Here is a 19521-nt window from a genome sequence, read left to right on the forward strand (position 1 = left end):
CTCACACTTGCTGGAACATCATCAAGTTACCCTGGTAGAACTTGTTCAAGAAAGATCCGATATTTAGCGGAGTTCATGCGGGATGGTAACAGATATGGGCCGACTAAGCAGTCACCGACCATACCTGCCCACACATTTATTGCGAAGCGATGTTGTGCCGCATGGGGGCGCACACCGTGTGGAATGTCGTGAGCCCACACATGAGCATTGTGCTGATTCAATAAGCCTTCCCAAGTGAAATAAGCCTCATTCGTGACCAAAACATAGGCTGGAAAATTCAAGTCTTGAACAATTTCTTGGAGAAACCACTGCGCAAAAGCCACACGTGCAGGATGATCTTGGGGGAGCAGTAACTGAACCCTTTGGAGATGAAAGGGGTATAAGGAATCGTCATGCCAGACACGCTGTACACTGCAACGAGACACTCCTAAGCCAGAGGCAACGGCACGTGTGCTGATAGTAGGATTATTCTGGATGGCATTCAACACACTTTCTTCCATGGTGGGAGTTCGCATCGAATGTGGTCTGTCCACACTACTCCTGTTACCTCTAAATGACCCATAATCGCACAAATTTTGATGCACACGTGCAAACAAACGGTGATCCAGTACATGTCTGTCTGGGAAGCATTCTCCATAAATTCATTGAGCGGCTCATCCATTGCCCTCTGCTAATCTATACACTAGGTGCATGTCTGCCAGCTCACAGTTCGTATATCGATGCAAGCTCTTCGTGTGGCGACTACTGCTTGAATCAGCAAACCACAGCTCACAGTTCATATATCGATGCAAGCTCTTCGTGCAGCGACTACTGCTTGAATCAGCAAACCAGAAATTTTTCCTCTCGCAAACTGATGAACAGAGCTGTGTACCGACTTACGGTGACGTTTCCGGTTATGGGTTCCTATGCGATTCACATTCCTTTAGATGTTACCTACCTCCCCTAAACGTTTGTACCAATATTTTTGAGACACCCTGTATAGACACATATACATATATATAGATCAAGGATCAGGCGATGCATAAATGGATAGAGGTTATTACTACAGTTTTTGATAATTTCAATCCTGGACAATCAATTACTCTGAGCCCACAAATGTTAAGTGAATTCACTGCTGAAAATGTTAAGCTTGCAATAAATTAAATCTCATCATTAATCAAGTTAGTTATCTTTATAAAAAACACAGGACTATTACACTGCTGCACACTTAGGCTTGTAGCACTGACAGTGCTCTTAAAACTTTTTATCAAAATGAAACTCAGCTTGTAGTTACCCTTCCTCCCTCCCTATCCACATATTTGGAAACACATTTTTCATCATCTTTAGGGTTAAAATCTGGTTAGGTGAACAGTCCATTAGGGGTGTTTACCTAATCAGGTTGTGTAACATGACAGAACCAATTTAGGTAAAATTTTCTTACTGCTCTTACACAAGAATGTTCTTTGCTCAGTTTTAGGTGAATTTTCAAATAATGCCTATATCCTTCATACCCGGTCCAAATTTTAAGCACATGTTTTGTTGGTCCCTGGATCTGTAGATCTTCCAACTAATAGAAACATTAATAAAAAATAAATGTTCTTGTTTATACTCCGGCATAATCACCAGGTCAGTGGAGTTTATAGTAAACCATCAACATTAATCGTATTTAGTAGTCATGGGCTTGAGCCCCGGACCACTCAAAGAGCACGTGCTACTGCACTCATGTTCCTAACCACTCAGCTATGTCAAATGTACAACAGCAGTACCAATCCTTTTCAAAATTTCAGGATTTAGATTATCCTTATGGATCTGTGTATCAAATTTCATGTCAATAGGCTGATCAATTTCTCCAAAAGGGCCTGAGAATATCAGCATCCTTAGCAGAATTTTGCCTAGCCTCTAATGAAAATCACATCCATACCTGAAACACTTAATGTCAATACATCTGCTACACAGATAATGTATTAATTATAAGCAACCAAACTCAGAAAGAAAGCTGCATGTTAAAATCCCTTTACAGCTAATACCATATTAATGAACATTTTGCTACAACTATATTAGGATGTAGTTAACTCTCTATCCCAATCGATTATAGTTTTCTGTGTTTATTATTCAAAAATAATAATGAATACTGCAAATGAATTTTTTGAAAAGACAATTAATGACCCTTCAGAATTATTAATAATTGTTGGATCATGTGGGAGAGTTTTATAAACAACTTGAACTAAAAACGAACACATAATTCTAAGCTTTGTAGTGTCAGTAGTAGTCAGTTTCCCCATGATAATGTTGCAACGAGTTAAAAGTAGGGAAATAAGTGGTGGGGTGAATGTACTCATGCTATAACTCTGGGAAAATGATGTATAAAAATTCAAAAGCGATATCAAGTAAAAATTTCTCTATATTTAAAAAGGTACAGAAAATCAGATTTTAGCCTCAGCCAATTACTGTTAAGTAACTCATGTCCTGAAGCAAGTTGTTTAAAAACAAAGCTCATGCTATTTTTAATGTTAACGTAGGCTTAATTCAAGGCCTCCGTAGCCGAGTGGGCAGGAGCGGGAGTGCAGTAGCACACGCTCTTTGAGTAGACCGGGGTTCAAGCCCCTGACTGCTGAATACGGTCAATCTGCCAACCCGCACTGGACCAGCGTGGCAGATTATGGTCCATTTCCCTCAGCATGAATTGTTGAGGAGGCTTCCACCCTGCAGTGGGTTGATAATGGCTGCACTTTATTTTATTTTTTTAGGCTTAATTCACAATTTCCCCAGGTTCTTTAATTTGTTTGAAAACCAACCAATTTTAATGTTTATTTACACAAGGTTTTTATTTGTGTATGATGCAAATGAGCACTTAATTAGTAATTACATACTAAGTGTCGTCCAGCATCATCATCATCATCAGCCATTTTCAATCCACTGCAGGATGAAGGCCTCTCCAGCAACTTTCCAGTTCCTTCTGTTTTGAGCACTGGCCATCCATTTACTACTCAAAAACTCATGAATTTCATCTATCCATCTCCGCCTTTGTCTTCCAGGTTTTCTTCTAGCTCCTCTTGGGTACCATTCTGTTATTTTCTTACTCCATCTGTCATCATGTCTTCGAGCTATGTGTCCTGCCCAAGACCATTTTAGTTCTTTAGTTTTGATAAGAATGTCCTTTACTTGAGTTTGCTGCCTAATCCATGTGTTTCTCTTCTTATCTAACAGTCTGATTCCCAATATAATTCGTTCCATTCTTCGCTGTGTAGTTCTTAGCTTCTCTTCCATTCTTTTGGTGAGTGCCCAAGTTTCACTTCCATAAGTCATGGTGGGGAGTATACATTGATTCAATATTTTACGTTTCAGACAAACTGGGATATTGCTCTTCAGTATGTGACTATATTTCCTGAATGCTATCCATCCAAAATTTATTCTTCTCTTGACTTCCAGCCATTTATCATTATTACAGCTAATAACTTGTCCCAGATAAGTATATGACTCCACCTTTTCAATTACTGCTCCTTCAATCATTATTTCCCTTTCCGTGGCATACTTGTTCATCATTACTTTTGTTTTAGCCATATTAATCTTTAGTCCAAAATCCTTACTAACTGTGCATAACTGATTAAGATTTTCCTCTAATTCTTTGGGATCGTGGCTTATGACCACAATGTCATCTGCAAATCGTAAATGGTTTAGGTACTCTCCGTTCACATTGACTCCTTTCTGCGACCAGTCTATTCTTCTGAAAGCTTCCTCAAGGGCAGCAGTAAACAGCTTCGGAGATATTGTGTCTCCTTGTCGAACTCCTTTCTTGATTTTAAATTTGCTACTGTCTTTGTCTAGTCTAATAAAGGATGTAGCACTCTCATATATTTTCTTCAAAATCATAATATATGGAGTATCTATGCCTTGTCTTTCCAGTGCCCGAAACATTGCCTTATGCTGTATGGAGTCAAATGCCTTTTTATAATCCACAAATGCCAGGCATAATGGTGTTTTATATTCATTTGCTTTCTCCATTAGCTGTGATATTACGTGAAGGTGATCCATAGTTGAGAATCCTGTCCTAAAGCCAGCTTGCTCTTTCGGTTGATTCTCATCAAGTATTCTTTCTAATCTGTTAGTAATGACCCTTGTGAACAACTTGTAGATATGGGATAACAAGCTAATTGGTCTATAATTTCCAATTTCTGATTTATCTCCTTTCTTATGCAGCAAAACTATGATTGCATTATTCCACTGCTTAGGCATCACACCTTTTCTAATGCACTTTGTGAAGAGCCTTGCCAGTTTTTGTGTTATGTCTCTTCCTCCCAATTTTAACAACTCTACAGTAACTTCATCTTCCCGCGGGGCTTTCCAATTCTTCATTTTCTTCAATGCATGTTCCACCTCATCAGGAAGAATATTGGGTATGTCGTATGTGTTGCTACTTTGCAATCCATCTTCCCCACTGCTGGTATCATTCCCTCGCTCCTTGTATAATTCTCTATAGTAGTCTTCTGCTATTTGAATTATGCCTTCTCTGCTGTTTATAAGTACACCATCGCTATTCTTCAGTTTCAGTATCATTTGTCTTTCTGTATTACTGCTCATGGCTGCTGATTTAAATCCTTTGTTTTCCCTTAATGCTTGTTCTACTTTTCTTGTGTTAAATCTTCTTATGTCCTCTCTGAGTCTCTTTCTAATGGCTTTGCATAACTCAGTATACTCAATTTTCTCCCTGTCAGTGTTTTTCTTGCTCTTCATTTGTCGTCTTTGGTTCATCATGACAAGTGTTTTTTGACTAATTTTTTCTTCTTTGGATTTCTGTTTCCCTATAGGTTTCTTGGGCTTTATCACTTTCAGAAAGTTGTAATATTCCTCGTCGATATCTTGGTCCTGAGCAGTCTGCAGAAGCTCAAACTTGTTCTTAAGTTGCAGTTAATGCTTTTTCTCCTCTTCTGTTATCTCAAAGACCTTTGTATTATTTACTCGAGTCAGTGTTTTCCTTTCCTTTCCTACATCTATATCAAGTGTACATCTTACCATTCTGTGATCACTTCCAACATTTACCTTATTCAGGACGGTAACATCATTCACAGTATATCTTCTGTTAGTGAGGATGAAGTCGATTTCATTAGTTGTTAATCCATTTGGACTCTTCCATGTCCACTTTCTGTTCACCCTTTTCTTGAAAAAATTGTTCATTACTGACATTCCTTGAGATTCTGCAAATTCCACAAGTCTTTCACCTCTTTTATTTCTTTCACAAATTCCAAAATTTCCTATAGTTCCTCTTTCTGCGCTGTTTTGCCTTTTTCCAACCTTAGCATTGAAGTCCCCCATAATAATAGTGTAGTGGGTTTTCTGCTCATCTAGAAGACTCTCAATTTCAGTGTACATTTCTTCAACCTCTTCATCATTATGGCTCGATGTTGGTGCATAAACAATTATAATCTTTAGCTTGTACCTCTTAGAAATCTTGAGTATTAGTCTTGACACCCTTGGTGATGTACTTTTGAATTCCAAAATGTTGTTTTTAAAATCTTTATGGACCAGAAACCCAACTCCACCTTCACTCCTTTCACTGTTTCCATTGGTGTACAAAAGATTTCCACTTGATAAACTTATAAGTGATTCATTTCTTCTTCTTGTTTCAGCCAAACCGATGATATTCCAATTCACATTTTCTAATTCCTTTTCCAGTTCTAATATCCAGCATACTACAGCCCAACACTAAGTGTCAGAGACACCCACACAGAACTCCACGAATGTGTTTACATCATCCTTTTCAAGATGATTTTTTGCAACAAATAAAGTGGTTACTTTATTTTCGAGTTACACCTCAGAGGTTTAGTGCCAACAAAGTTCTAGTTTGGTTTCTTTTCAGTTATAAAATAATTTAACTGCCAGTTAGGAAACTTCTTCACATGTGAATGAAGATGCAAAATATTTATTCAGCTGGTCAGCAATCTATACAGGATCATCAACAGCTATGCCATTTATATCTTTGCTACTTTGCTTTGTAGTATTCTTATAACTTGCCTCAGCTTGTTTAAGCCCTCAGTAACTTGATTGTAGATCAGTTTATACAGTCTGCAATAAGTTTATATATTCTTATTGGGAACTAACTAACAGACAATGGTTACATAGCATTGTTGCTGATTTGGTCACAATGTCAGTCAAATCATTTCCCCTAATCCCAATGTGGCTGGGGATCCAGCAGAAGCAAATATCAAAATCAGATTCCAAAAGATAATATAGCCTCTACTGTACTTGGGACAGCAGTGGATGAGAATTTTACCTCATCAATGAAAAAGCCTGCAAATGAACTGGAGAGAATTGGTATACATGATATATTTTAGTGATAGTGGCAGTGGATTTATATATGATCCAAGGATAGTCATATAGCATGCAACTCTTCAGTAAATAGCTGCATTTGTGGGGGGGGGGGCAACCCACTCAAATATCACAGTCTGGGAATTCGGCAGCAGATCCCACAGACAGTTCTGTCTGACTTCAAACCATTTGTGCAGACTGGCAAGAGATCAAAATGTTCAACTTAGTGTGCAGAATAGAGCTGTAGGTAGACAGACAATGAAGTTCGACCTTCCCCCAGTTGCTAAACACGAAGTCACTCGCTGGAAATTTGGCACGTCAGGATGAAGGAAGTTGTCATGGTGATCAGGCAACTGTCTACTGTGATATGTAAATTTCCAAGTAGATCTTGGATACAAATACAGAATGGACCAGGGTTATAGATTTCCCCAATATGGCTCAAAAATGGATGTCTGGCAGGAATTTTAATTTAAAAGTAAACTGCACAGATAACTGTTTTGATTGAGGATATATAACAGTAGCTCATTTGCTTCGATGTACAGGCTTTATACAGATATTCAAAATGCACCAATAGCAATATGTATCAATGATGGTAAACAGAATCCAAGCATCGAAGTACACTGTTTCTTGCTGATACATATGGGGTGTGGCAATAAATTTCCCGGATTGTTATGGTCATGTTCAATGAGTTTGAAAATAAATGGAAGTACTATGTTGTAGTTCAAACCCTCCGACAGATGGTGGTACAGAGATTGCCCAGTAGGCGAACAGGTTGCAAGTAACAACCAGTTTTGTTGGTAGCATTAACATTCCATGTCATGATTTTGCAAGGGATCAATGAACAAATATCAAATTTTGCTTTAAACTGGGAAAATTTCCAACAGAAAGGTATGAAATGTTAAAATCTGTGCGTGATGATGAAAAAACGTTAAGTTGTATCAGTGTGTTTGAATGGTATAAGTCAGGGGTGGCCAACGAGTCGATCGTGGCTTTAATTTTGGTTGATCACGACGAATTTTAAATATACAGTCATCCCTCGATTTGCACGGTCAGGTATATTACCAAAATTTTATATTGCGCAGCAGGTTTTGCTACCCGCACATTATTTTTTTTTATTTGTTTTTTACGAAGCTTCAAAAATAGGAATGAAGGGCAGATTTTGAAAATTTATTTTTGGTTTTTTTTGCATGATTGAAGATTTTATTGAAGGAGAAACACATTTCACCATGATGTAAAATCCCACAGAATTCCAGCTGTTGGTATTATTGCAAATGCAATAAGATTGATTTTACTACTCATTTATAATTAAATTACACTAACAGAAAAGCCCAATAAACCGGAACGCGCAAATAATTTTAATTGTTTTATGGTCGTGACCTCCAGAAATAGCTTTAGAGAAATATCACAAAGGCATTCAAAACTGATTCTTATAATGATATAACCAAACAGAGCAATAAACAGTGGTGTGTTTGTCCGGTTATTTTGGAAACAACTTCCTCATTCTGGAATCCTCTTCATCAATTGTCCTATGTTAGCTGTTCAGGCAGAATATTTTTCCATTTGCGCAACTTAAAGTGTTTTAATCAGTAAGCATTGCTTTTGCTGATTTAATAACTGGACAGTACTTATATGTTAATTTAATACCTTTTGATTTAAAATGAATACTGTGAAAAAGAGCAAAAATGTATCATTTTCATCAAGAGTGGGAACTAGAATACTTTTTTGTAATGGTGAAAGAAAAATGTTGCTGTTTGATTTGCAATGCTTCCATGGCTATACCCAAAAAAGGAAATTTAGAAAGGCACTTCAACGCACTCCATGGTAAATACCAATCGGATTTTCCACCGAATAGTGACCTTAGAAAAAATAAATTAAAAGAACTTAAATCCAGATAATATTCGCGCAACAAAATTTCTTCATGACACCTAATTTACAATCTAAAGCAGTAACAACAGCATCATTTAAAGTGAGTCATCTTCTCGTAAAAAACGCAAATCATTTTCTGATGGTCAATTCATCAAAGACACATTTTTAGAAATAACAGATTCTCTTTTTTGAAAATTTTAAGAACAAAAATGAAATTAAAAGTGCCCTTCAAGATCTGCAATTATCTCGAAATACTGTGATGTGACGCATCGAAAAGATGAGTAAAAATGTGAGCGAACAATTGCGTGCTGATATTGCTAACTGTGTCCTTTTCTTTACGATCTCTTCAAAGGAGACTTTTCAAAATGCAACTCGATGAAAAAGAACCAGTTCTGATATTATACACAGATGTGAGGTGGCTGAGTCGGAGTAAGTTTCTACAGAGATTTCGAAATTTGCTGAATGAAATTAAAAAATTTGTTGATCAAAGGGGAGATGATTATCAGCAGCTACAAGATATGGAGTGGTTGTGTGGTCTGGCTTTTTTGGCAGCTTTTACCAGTAAATTAAGTGATCCTAATTTGGAATTACAAGGAAAAAATAAAAATGTGGGTGACATGATTACTAGTATTTCTGCATATAAACATCAATTTTTGGCAATGGCTAAGAATCTCAAAGAAAAAAAAATTCAACCATTTCGAAATATGCAAGATCATTTGCAAAAATATCCTGTTTTTGAATTTAATAGTGAAAAATATCTTTCTGAAATTGAGAATGTTGTGGACGATTTTGAAACCAGATTCAGTGATTTTTAAACAATTGAAGACATTCAATATATTTCTTATCCATTTAATGTCGACTTAAATACAAAACAAATTGCAGAAAAAAATCGCTGAGATTTTTCACATGGAGAAAATATTATTTGAAAATGAAATTATTACATTGCGAAATGATATCTTCCTAAAATCCAGATCATCAGAAAAAGACTTTTGGAAATATGTTTGCCGAGAAAAGTAGCCAAATGTAAAAAAATTCAGTGAACTTTTAAATTCCTGTTTTGGTTCCACATATCTATGTGAATTGGCCTTTTCATATTTGAAACAAACAAAGAATTGCTGTGCTCTTACGGACTTGCATACAGAAGATTCTTTATGGTTGGCCTTATCACGGTGTATCTCCAATTTTGAAAGTTTGGCAGATGACATGAAGACAAAAACTTTGCATTAACTAAAATTTTAAATACGTATGAATTTAAAATAAAAATTCTGAATTGCATTGAATTTTAAAATTTGTAAACATTTTTCAATAAGTACTGATTAACTTTTTTAACCTTGTGCAATGAAATATTTGTGATGGTAGATTGCAGCACATTTTGAAGGAAAAAAAGAAATTGCATCACAAATTAAGTTGGCCACCCCTGGTATAAGTGGTTCAAATACAGATGGGAAGATGCTCATGATGACCCATGAAGTGGATGTCCATCAACCTCTTAAAATGAGAACAGAGTTGCAAAAGTTAAGGAAATTCTGAGGGCTGATGAGTTGGAAATGAATAAGGAGACAATTATTCATCAAATTATGCATGAAGTTTTAGGGAAAGGGAAAGGCTGTGAAAAATTTGATTTGTGATGCACAGCCTCATGGATGAGAAGAAGCGACAGGGTGTCATCATGTGAAGACTTCACCAAACTTGTAAAGATAATCCTAATTTCTTAAACTGTATTGTCCCAGGAGATGCTGTTTGTTTGTTTGTTTGTTATTTGGTTTTTAGGAGCATTAGCAACTAAGTCCATATTGCTCCGAGGATATGCAGTGGTAATTCCCTGACCTTTCCGCATCCTCCGTATTTGGTGGTCAAGAGCTCAAACCCCAGTCTAATCAAGAAGTGTGTGCTACGTACTACTGCTCCTGCCCACCTGGCTACAGAGGTACCCCTGGAGATGCATTTTGGATGTTTCAGTACAACTCAGAGATGACACGTCAGAGCATGCAGTGGACTTCACAAAATTATCACCAAGGCCCAAAACATTTCATTTACAGAAGTCCAGAATCAAAATGATGCTGATCATATTTTTCTACAAACAGGGTGTGATTCACAAGGAATTTGTATCTGAAGGGGAAGAGAGTCAATGCTGCATTCTACATATAGATGCTTCAAGTACGACTGAAGTGCATTTCCAACGTGAGGCAACAACTTCGAGAGAAAGGTACCTTTTTCTTGCTGCACAATGCCCCCACCTATTCCACACTTGTTGTGAAAACATTTCTTATGAAACATGGCCTTGTACAGATTGACCATCCACCTTACTCCCCCACATCAATGCCAGAACTTGCACTTGGTCATCACGCAACACAGCGACAACCCCCAAGGCAGAATGCGCTGGTCCCACAGGAACTAGTAGTTGTTGGTGACTATTGTCAGGGAAACGGGGAACATGCTTTGTAAAAAGGGTGGAACAGGACCAGGGTATGTGTGCCGGGGGCAAAGGATGATGATGTTGTAGAGGAGATATCATCTTTTAAGGGCACAAAAGGTGATATAGTTGTACACGTTGGCACTAATGATATTAAGAGTAGGAGACTGGCAGAATTACTTAACAAGTACAGGTCACCGTTGAAAAAAAGCCGTGAATTAGGGATGAATTTGAAAGTGTCTGCAATTCTGCCCAGACACAAAAGGAGGGAGTATATGATGAGAGCCTTGTCGATCAATTCGGCCCTGGGAAAATTGTGCAAGGCTCAAGGGGTAGAACTTTTTTCAGCTTGGTCTGTACTTGTTAACAGAAGGGACTGCTTCTAGAGAGATGGGATACACTTAAATAGAAAGGGTGCAAGAATATTTGCTGATGCTATCGAGGCAGTGTTAGGTGGGTCGGAAAACTGCTAGCTTGGAAGGATACAAGGACTAATAGATTAACAGTAGCCACTGGCAGAGGTGAAAGTGATTCTTGCACTGCTTCTATTGGAATGAGCAGAAGCCTGGAAAACAAGATGCAGGATATTTCAGAGACTGCTGGGAGTCACTGCAGTACGAATAAACACATGGGTTGTGTTAGGATAACTAAGAAAAAGAACAGATGCATGTATACTTGCGTGTACACTAATGCTAGCAGTTTCGTAAATAAATTTGATGAATTTGAGGTATTGCTCAAAGCATCAAAGGCGGATATTGTTGGGATGTCAGAGACGTGGTGTCACACAGATATAAGGAATGCAAAACTGGAATTTGGGGAGTACAACGTCTACAGAAAGGATAGACAGGATAGGAAGGGAGGAGGGGTTATGTTAAGAAACACATAAAATCCAAGGAAGTGAAGCCAGTCGACATTGCTGGAAAAAGCAGTGTCAAGTCAGTTTGGTGTGACATAAGCATTGGGAGATCAAAATTGAGAGTAGGAGTGTGCTATAGGCCTAATGACTCTGATGAGTATAATAAGAAACTGAACAGGGAAATAGAGTGGGTCAGTAAATCAGAGTCTTATAATGGGGGATTTTAATTTCCCAGATATTGACTGGAATTTGTGGTTTGGTCACTCACACACTAGAAAGGCTTTTGTGGATTTATTGGATGACTGTTTTTTACATCAGCATATTCAGGAGGCAACTAGAGCGAGTAATACTCTTGATTTGATTATCAGTAGTGATTCTTCATGCATTAAGAATCTGCAGATAGAGGAACCACTAGGTGGCAGTGATCACAGCGTGCTGAAGTGAGATTTACTCAAAGAGGTAACTACCATAAGGGGTAAAGGGAAGGGTTATTGCTTTCGTAAAGGCGACTATGATGTTGTTCCCACTGTATAGAATTTAAATACTGTGCAGCAGTCTTCCAGGTGCAACAGTATTAAAAGCCTTTCTAAGATCCAAGTATATAATGTCAGAGTTATTCCCTGCATCCAGTTCTTTTGTGACTGCATCATAGTATCCAATCAAATTGGTCAGGAACGACTTCCCCTTAACAAAACCATGCTGTGTCTGAGCTATGACTGAAGTCTTGTCCAGATGATCCTGCAGTGCTTCTTTAACCAGTGCCTCCATTAATTTTCCGGGAACAGAAGTTAAACTAACAGGTCTATAATTACTTGTGTCGCCCTTTGATCCTCTTTCGTGAATTGGGGTCACATTTGCACATCTCCAGTACATGGGTACTTCCCCTGAGTCCAAGGAAGCTCTCATAATTATGGCTAAGGGTTTGCTTACTTCCTTTGCTGCCTCCTTTAATATAACTGGATAGATCCCATCCACCTCAGGTGCCTTTCTTGTATTTATCTTCAACAATTTCTCCTCCACTTTACTCTCAGTTATTACAAGATTCTCTAGCTTACTGCCAGATTTGAATACACGTCTGGCATTCCCCTCGCTGAATAACTCCTCATGTGTGAATGTCGATGCAAAATATTCATTTAGTTTGTTAGCTACCTGAGCAGGATCATCAACAGTTGACCCATCGATATCAAGTGGACCAATCTGATTCATCCCCTTCCTTCTAGAGTTTACATAAGTAAAGAATTCTTTGCTGTTTTTCTTTGCATCCCTTGCCAAAAATTTCTCGTAATCTGCCTTCGCCTGCCTAACCTCCTTTGTAACTTGGTTACAGATCAACTTGTATCTATCATAGGCTTCTGTGTCACGTGTTAATTTGTATGTATCCCATGCATTTTTCTTCTCTGCCATATGTCTCATTAGTTCATCTGACATCCACTTAGGCCTAAACCTTGAACAATATTTCTTAGTTGGTATGTAAAGCCTAGTAGCTTCGAAGATAAGTTCTTTGAATGCTTCCCATTTTGAATTTGCTGTTGGTAACATCATCAGTTGGTCCCACTGTATAGAATTTAAATACTGTCTCAATCCATCGTAGTCACCTTTACGAAAGCAATAACCCTTCCCTTTACCCCTAATGGTAGTTGCCTCTTTGAGTAAATCCCACTTCAGCACACTGTGATCACTGCCACCTAGTGGTTCATTTACCTGCAGATTCTTAATGCATGAAGAATCACTACTGATAATCAAATCAAGGGTATTGCTCCCTCTAGTTGCCTCCCGAACATGCTGATGTAGAAAACAATCATCCAATAAATCCACAAAAGCCTTGCTAGTGTGTGAGTGACCAGCCTCCAAATTCCAATCAATATCTGGGAAATTAAAATCCCCCATTATAAGACTCTCTGATTTACTGGCCCACTCTATTTCCCTGTACAATTTCTTATTATACTCATCAGAGTCATTAAGCCTATAGCACACTCCTACTCTCAATTTTGATCTCCCAATGCTTATGTCACACCAAACTGACTCGACACTGCACTGTCCAGCAATGTCGACTGGCTTCACTTCCTTGGATTTTATGTATTTCTTAACTTTAACTTATTTCTTTAACTTCTGTTCCAGGAAAATTAATTGAGGCACTGGTTAAAGAAGCACTGCAGGATCATCTAGACAAGACTTCAGTTATAGCTCGGACACAGCATGGTTTTGTTAAGGGGAGGTCTTGCCTGACCAATTTGATTGGATACTATGATGCAGGGAATAACTTTGATATTATATACTTGGATCTTAGAAAGGCTTTTGATACTGTTGCACATGGAAGACTGCTGCACAAATTGGAGCAGTGTGGCATTGGAGGCAAATTGCTGCTATGGATAAAGGGGTGGTTGAGGGGGAGAAGACAGAGAGTGTTAATCAATGGACACTACTCATCGTGGACTAATGTTATTAGTGGAGTCTCTCAGGGTTCAGTGTTGGGTCCATTGTTGTTTTCTGTATTTATAAATAATATTGATGATGATATATCAAGCTTAATGTCCAAGTTTGTAGACAATACAAAGGTTGGCAGGGTTGTTAAGGACACTACTGATGCTATGCTGCTGCAACAGGATCTAGAATGGTTGAGCAGATGGGCTGAGAGGTGGAAAATGAAGTTTAACATTGACAAATGTAAAGTACTACATATGGGAAACAGCAACCCCAGAGCAACGTATCAAGTCTGTAGTACTACACTGACAGTGGTAGAGAATGAAAAGGACCTGGGGGTAATTGTGCAGGCAGATATGAAGTTCTCTGAGTAGTGCAGATGGGCTGCAAGTGTAGCTCATGGTGTCTTATAAATGATATACAGGAATTTTTCTAGCAGCGATAAGGAGGTGATTATTCCCTTGTATTAGGCAATGGTCAGGCCACACCTTGAGTACTGTATACAGGTCTGGAGGCATCATTTCAAGAAGAATGTAGAGCTGCTGGAACGAGTACAGAGAAGGGTAACACGATTAGTGAATGGAACAAAGGATTGCTCTTATGAAGAAAGGCTTAAGTTTTGCAAATTACAGTGTCTGGAGACTAGTCACCGGCGAGGTGATCTAATAGAGGTGTATAATGCCTTGAATGGTTTGAGCATGCTCAATGCTGATGGGACTCTGCCTCTTGTTCAGAATAATCACCTGAGAGGGCATAAATTCAAATTCAGGAAAGACAGATGTAGGATAGATGTGCGGAAATTTGCCTTTAGCCAGCAGGTAGTTGGTTGGTGGAACAGACTTCCATCCCTTGTTGTGGAAGTTGATAGCCTAAATAAATTTAAGGCTCTGCTGGACAGCTTAAACTTCATTAGTGATTCACATTTAGACTTCTTTCCCGAAAAAGTTGGCATGGTGAGTGATGAGCAGGGGTATCAATTCCATCAAGACATGAAATCACTGGAAAAATTGCTACCAAGAATTATGCTATAAAATTATGTTGGCATACAATTGCTGGATGTTGTACCATGGCACTCTGGAGAAAGTGTACCAATGGAAAACACTTGCACAACACTTTTATTGCACAAATCTTTTACACAATAGTGTGAAATGGTATTGTTGTAACTATGTGTATAAGGTGTTGGATTTAAATTATAAAAGTAAAAAAAAAAAAAAAAAAAAAAAATTTTAACAATTCTTATGTGTTTTGTAATGAAATCATATTAATTAGCTTGTACTGATGTTATCAGTAGTTGCCTTACAAAAACTACATGTGCTATAAAAAAACCAAGGATATATTTGAAATCATCATGCAAAATTCGTTTAGAAAAGTGTATTTGCATCTTTGATTAAAGATTAAGAAAAAAAAAGTTGTCAACTAGTCTGACTTTAATTACTGGATATATGTACTATTTTCTACAATTTCACACACTATTAAGATTCCTTTTAATATCGCCAACAGAAATGTATGAAGATGATTCAAACTGTTGGAACAACAGAGAAGGTTTACATCTTCAAAAAATTTAAAACAATAGATATTTCATAATGAAAACATCAATAAAAGATGTGAATGCATGAAATGACTAAACTGCACTACACCATCCTGTTTGCAGGAAAGCAAAGTAATCAGATTGATAAAATGAGTGATATTTAAGTAGTTAATTTGTGGAATATAATTTATTCTAAATTTATATGAACTTTTGTGATTAATTCATGTAGCAAGTTTTTAAAACAAAGATCTTAATAAGTGAAATTTAACTTTTAAATAAAAAAAAAAAGAAAAAAGAAAAAATATAAAGAAGACTCTTTAAGGGTATAAAAAAAAAGCACAGAAATATTTCTTACCTGCGGCTTCTTCTTCGCTACGAATAGGAACTGCCATATTATTAAAAAATCTTGTGTTAGTAGATCGAAACATTTGAAAATAACCTGTTTGACTATTAACTACATGATGAAGACGAAGACAGTGGTATTTAGATTTAAATATGGAAGGCTGTGGACCTAAAAATAAAAAGGAGGGAGAGGTTAATTATACTGTGCTCTGATTCTAGAAACATGGTGTGGCATCATGTTGCCATGCAAAACTAGTAGTTTGTCATATTATCATCAGCATGAAAAATTACACGTTATTTCCATAACTTTCAGAACTACCATTTTAAAAGAATTTTATTTATTAATTCTAAGCAGCTCATATAGAAATGGTTGTTAAATCTATAATACAAGAATGTTTGTACTAAACTGTACTTGTTACTTGACATTTAGGGCATTGGTCTCAAACTGGCGGCCCGTGGGCTGCATCCGGTACCCGAAGCATGGCCTGCAAATACATTTCAATTATGTATTTGTTGTAAATACAGTGCTTATAGTTTTAGAGGCATAGAGATATGGACTGAGCATATGTGCACGACTGCTATTGAAGGAAAAAGAGATAGAATGAATAGGTTGGGGCTTTGTCTTTGTCACTGTATGCCAGGCTACGTGACTCGGTTAAGGAGGGAGAACTTCCCACGTCGGTACAATCAGTAAATTTAGTTCACCAGCCGACAGTTGTGGCCCTTCAGTATTGTGGTGTTTCCGATTTTTTCTATTGAGCTGGTACTTCTGATATATATTTTCCTTGAGTCAGTCACTAGTTGGTTAGCTGGATGCACAGCTGCGCAGTTCATTTTGCTATATAGATGGAGACAAACTAATGCACGGCTTATAAAACCTGTTTATTTGTGCTTGTTGTTAGATCTAACAATGTAGATTGTTAGATCTAACAACAATAATTTTATTTACAACAAAGTTGTAAATAAAATTATAATAGTGATTTTAATTAAGAGATTAAACTGCAAGCCATGTCTTTAACAAAGGATAAAAGAAAAGTGGACGAAGAAGGACGTGTTTTTCAAGATAAATGGGAAATTATGTACTTTTGTGGTGTTGTGCACAATAAAATTGTATGTTTTATTTGTAATAAGGGAATATCAGTTCCAAAAGAATACAATTTACGTCGCCATTACGAAACAAATCATAAAGAAAAATTTGAAATGTTGGAAGGCAAATTGAGGGAAGAAAAGTTACCGTTTCTGAAATCTGGCTTATAACGACAACAAAATTTTTTTACCGAAGCAAATAAATCCAGTGAAGCAACAGTTCACACAAGTTTTGCTCTCGTGCACATCATTGCAAAACGATCAAAACCATTTACTGATGGCGAATTCCTTAAAGATTGTTTGATTAAGTCTGCTGAACTTATTTGTCCTGACAAACAACAATTATTTAAAATATTAGTTTGTCAGCCAACACGGTAGCAGAACGTATTAACGAAATCGCTAGTGATTTGTAATGTCAGTTAAAAGAAAAAAGCATATAGATTTTGTAGCATTCTAAATTGCAGTTGATGAGAGTACTGACATCACAGATATAGCACAACTTGCCATTTTCGTATGAGGTGTTACTGATGAATTTGAAGTAATTGAGGTATTATTGGAAATAATTCCTATGAAAGAAAAAACTGGTGCACAGGATATTTTTTTTGAAATAAAAACTGTAATATATAAATATAAATTAAGTTGGGATAAAATGGTTGGATTTGCAAGTGATGGTGCAGCTGCTATGGTTGGTAAAAAAAAAAAATGGAGTAGTGGTAAAATTAAGAAATATAGTGAAAGAAGAAAAATTTCAGAATAATTTTTGCACTATACATTGCATTATTCATCAAGAAGCACTTTGTGCCAAAAGTTTGCAGATGGATAATGTTATGGAAACAGTAAACTTTATCTGTGGACGAGCTCTGAATCATCAAGAATATGTTGCATTGCTTGAAGAAATTGAAAGTGAATACTGAGAAATGATTTATTATAACGAGGTGAGGTAGTTAAGTCTAGGAGCTGTATTAAAATGGCTTTTAGATTTAATAAATCAAATCAAAATTTTCATGACACAAAAAAATAAAACCATCGACGAGCTACATAATGATACAGGGATAACAGATTTAGCATTTCTTGTTGACTTAACTGGCCATTTAAATATTCTCAATAAAGAGCTGCAAGGAAAGAATAAACTTAACACTGACATCTTTGCTTGTATTAAAGTTTTTAAAGTTAAATTGCAATTATGGGAAACACAACTGGAATCAAAAAATTTCATATATTTCCTACATCTTAAATCCTGCCCTATTATTTCAAATGAAAAATCTCAAGAATATGCAAGAAAAATAGCATTATTACAATAAGAATTTGAAGAAAGATTTAAAGATTTTAACGATTTGGAGTCCGATTTTACATTATTTTCATTACCATTAAAAACGAACGTGAATAACGCACCAGAAAATCTACAAATGGAACTAATTAATTTACAGTGTGATATAAATCTTATTCAAAGATTTGAAGATACAGATTTGATTAACTTTTATTCGTACTTGTCAAAAGATAAATACACTCAGTAACAAATTTTTACAATAAGAATAATCGCTTTGTTTGGGAGTACATTTATATGTGAACAGTTTTTTTTTGCAGTTGAAAATTATTAAGTCTAAGAAAAGAACCCGATTGACCGATGAGCATCTACAATCTGTGATGAAGATAGTTTCTAATAATTTTTCTACAAGGCTACAAACTTTATCAGATTCGAAATGCCATCTAGTATCAAGTTGTAGTAAGAAATAAATAAGTTTATAATTATATACATACAAACATATGTATTTTTTCTGTATGTGTTGAATAAAAATTTAATAAATAAAAGAAAGAGAATAGGTTGAAAGAGAGAAAGAGAATTTCCAAACTTATTATAAACTTACACTCAACACACCACACACACGCGTCACGTGTAACACCAGGTTATAAAGGGGTGGTATCCATACATTAGGGGTAAGTATGGTGCAATATATATATATATTCATTCTCATTTTGTTAAAAAAAAATTCCGGCCCATCAGCTGCTTTCAGATCGTGCATTCGACCTGGCGCCTCCGTAGCCAGGTGGGCAGGAGCAGCAGTGCATAGCACATGCTTCTTGATTAGACCGGGGTTCGAGCCCGTGAACCACCAAATACGAAGGATGCGGAAAGGTCAGGGGATGACCACCGCATATCCCCGGAGCAATATGGCCTTAGTTGCTAATGCACCTAAATAACAACAACATAACAACAACACATAAGCATTCGACCTGCATGCAATTTGAGTTTGAGACCACTGATTTAGGGCAAATATTTTACTTCAGTAATATAGAAATTTTTCCTTTGGCAAGTGCAGTGCAAGGCTTTTTTGTTTCTTTAATGGTGGTCCTAAAGTAAAGAAAGCAGAAGAATTATAGATGCAGAGTTAAAAGAGCATCATACAACATTTTCAAAAAAATACCTGTAAAAAAGATATACAGCAAATGGACCTGAACATCTGTGTGATAAGCAGAGTGTGTCTATGATGTCCGGTGAAGGGGTCATTCATTAACCTGTTTGCTTCATTTTTAGCAGAGCCAAGGATTTTTGGAAATGTGTTGGGATACCTGAGATGACAGTCACATTTCAGACACATTTGAGTTTTGTACAGATTTAACTGCTGCTCAGAAGCAAGGTAACTCCAGAAATAAAATAGAAGAGCTGCTTCCTCTTTTTTTTTTTTTTTTTTTGTAGTTGCTAATACAAAGAGAAAGCAATAGTTGTAA

At 36.8% G+C, this 19521-nt stretch overlaps 1 protein-coding gene across 1 annotated transcript in view; it reads right to left on the bottom strand.

Annotated features, from left to right (window-relative positions):
* Positions 1-19521, bottom strand: part of sp3 (phosphatidylinositide phosphatase spermathreecae) — a 291853-nt gene that overhangs the window by 20174 nt on the left and 252158 nt on the right. The window contains exon 17 of the mRNA XM_090368696.1: positions 15722-15877. Within this exon, the coding sequence (XP_090224822.1) occupies positions 15722-15877 (156 nt within the window). The remainder of the gene's footprint in view (positions 1-15721; positions 15878-19521) is intronic.

Source organism: Mastigoproctus giganteus, chromosome 2 (genome assembly GCF_048544385.1).
Source record: "Mastigoproctus giganteus isolate SK-2022 chromosome 2, ASM4854438v1, whole genome shotgun sequence".
NCBI lineage: Eukaryota > Metazoa > Arthropoda > Arachnida > Uropygi > Thelyphonidae > Mastigoproctus > Mastigoproctus giganteus.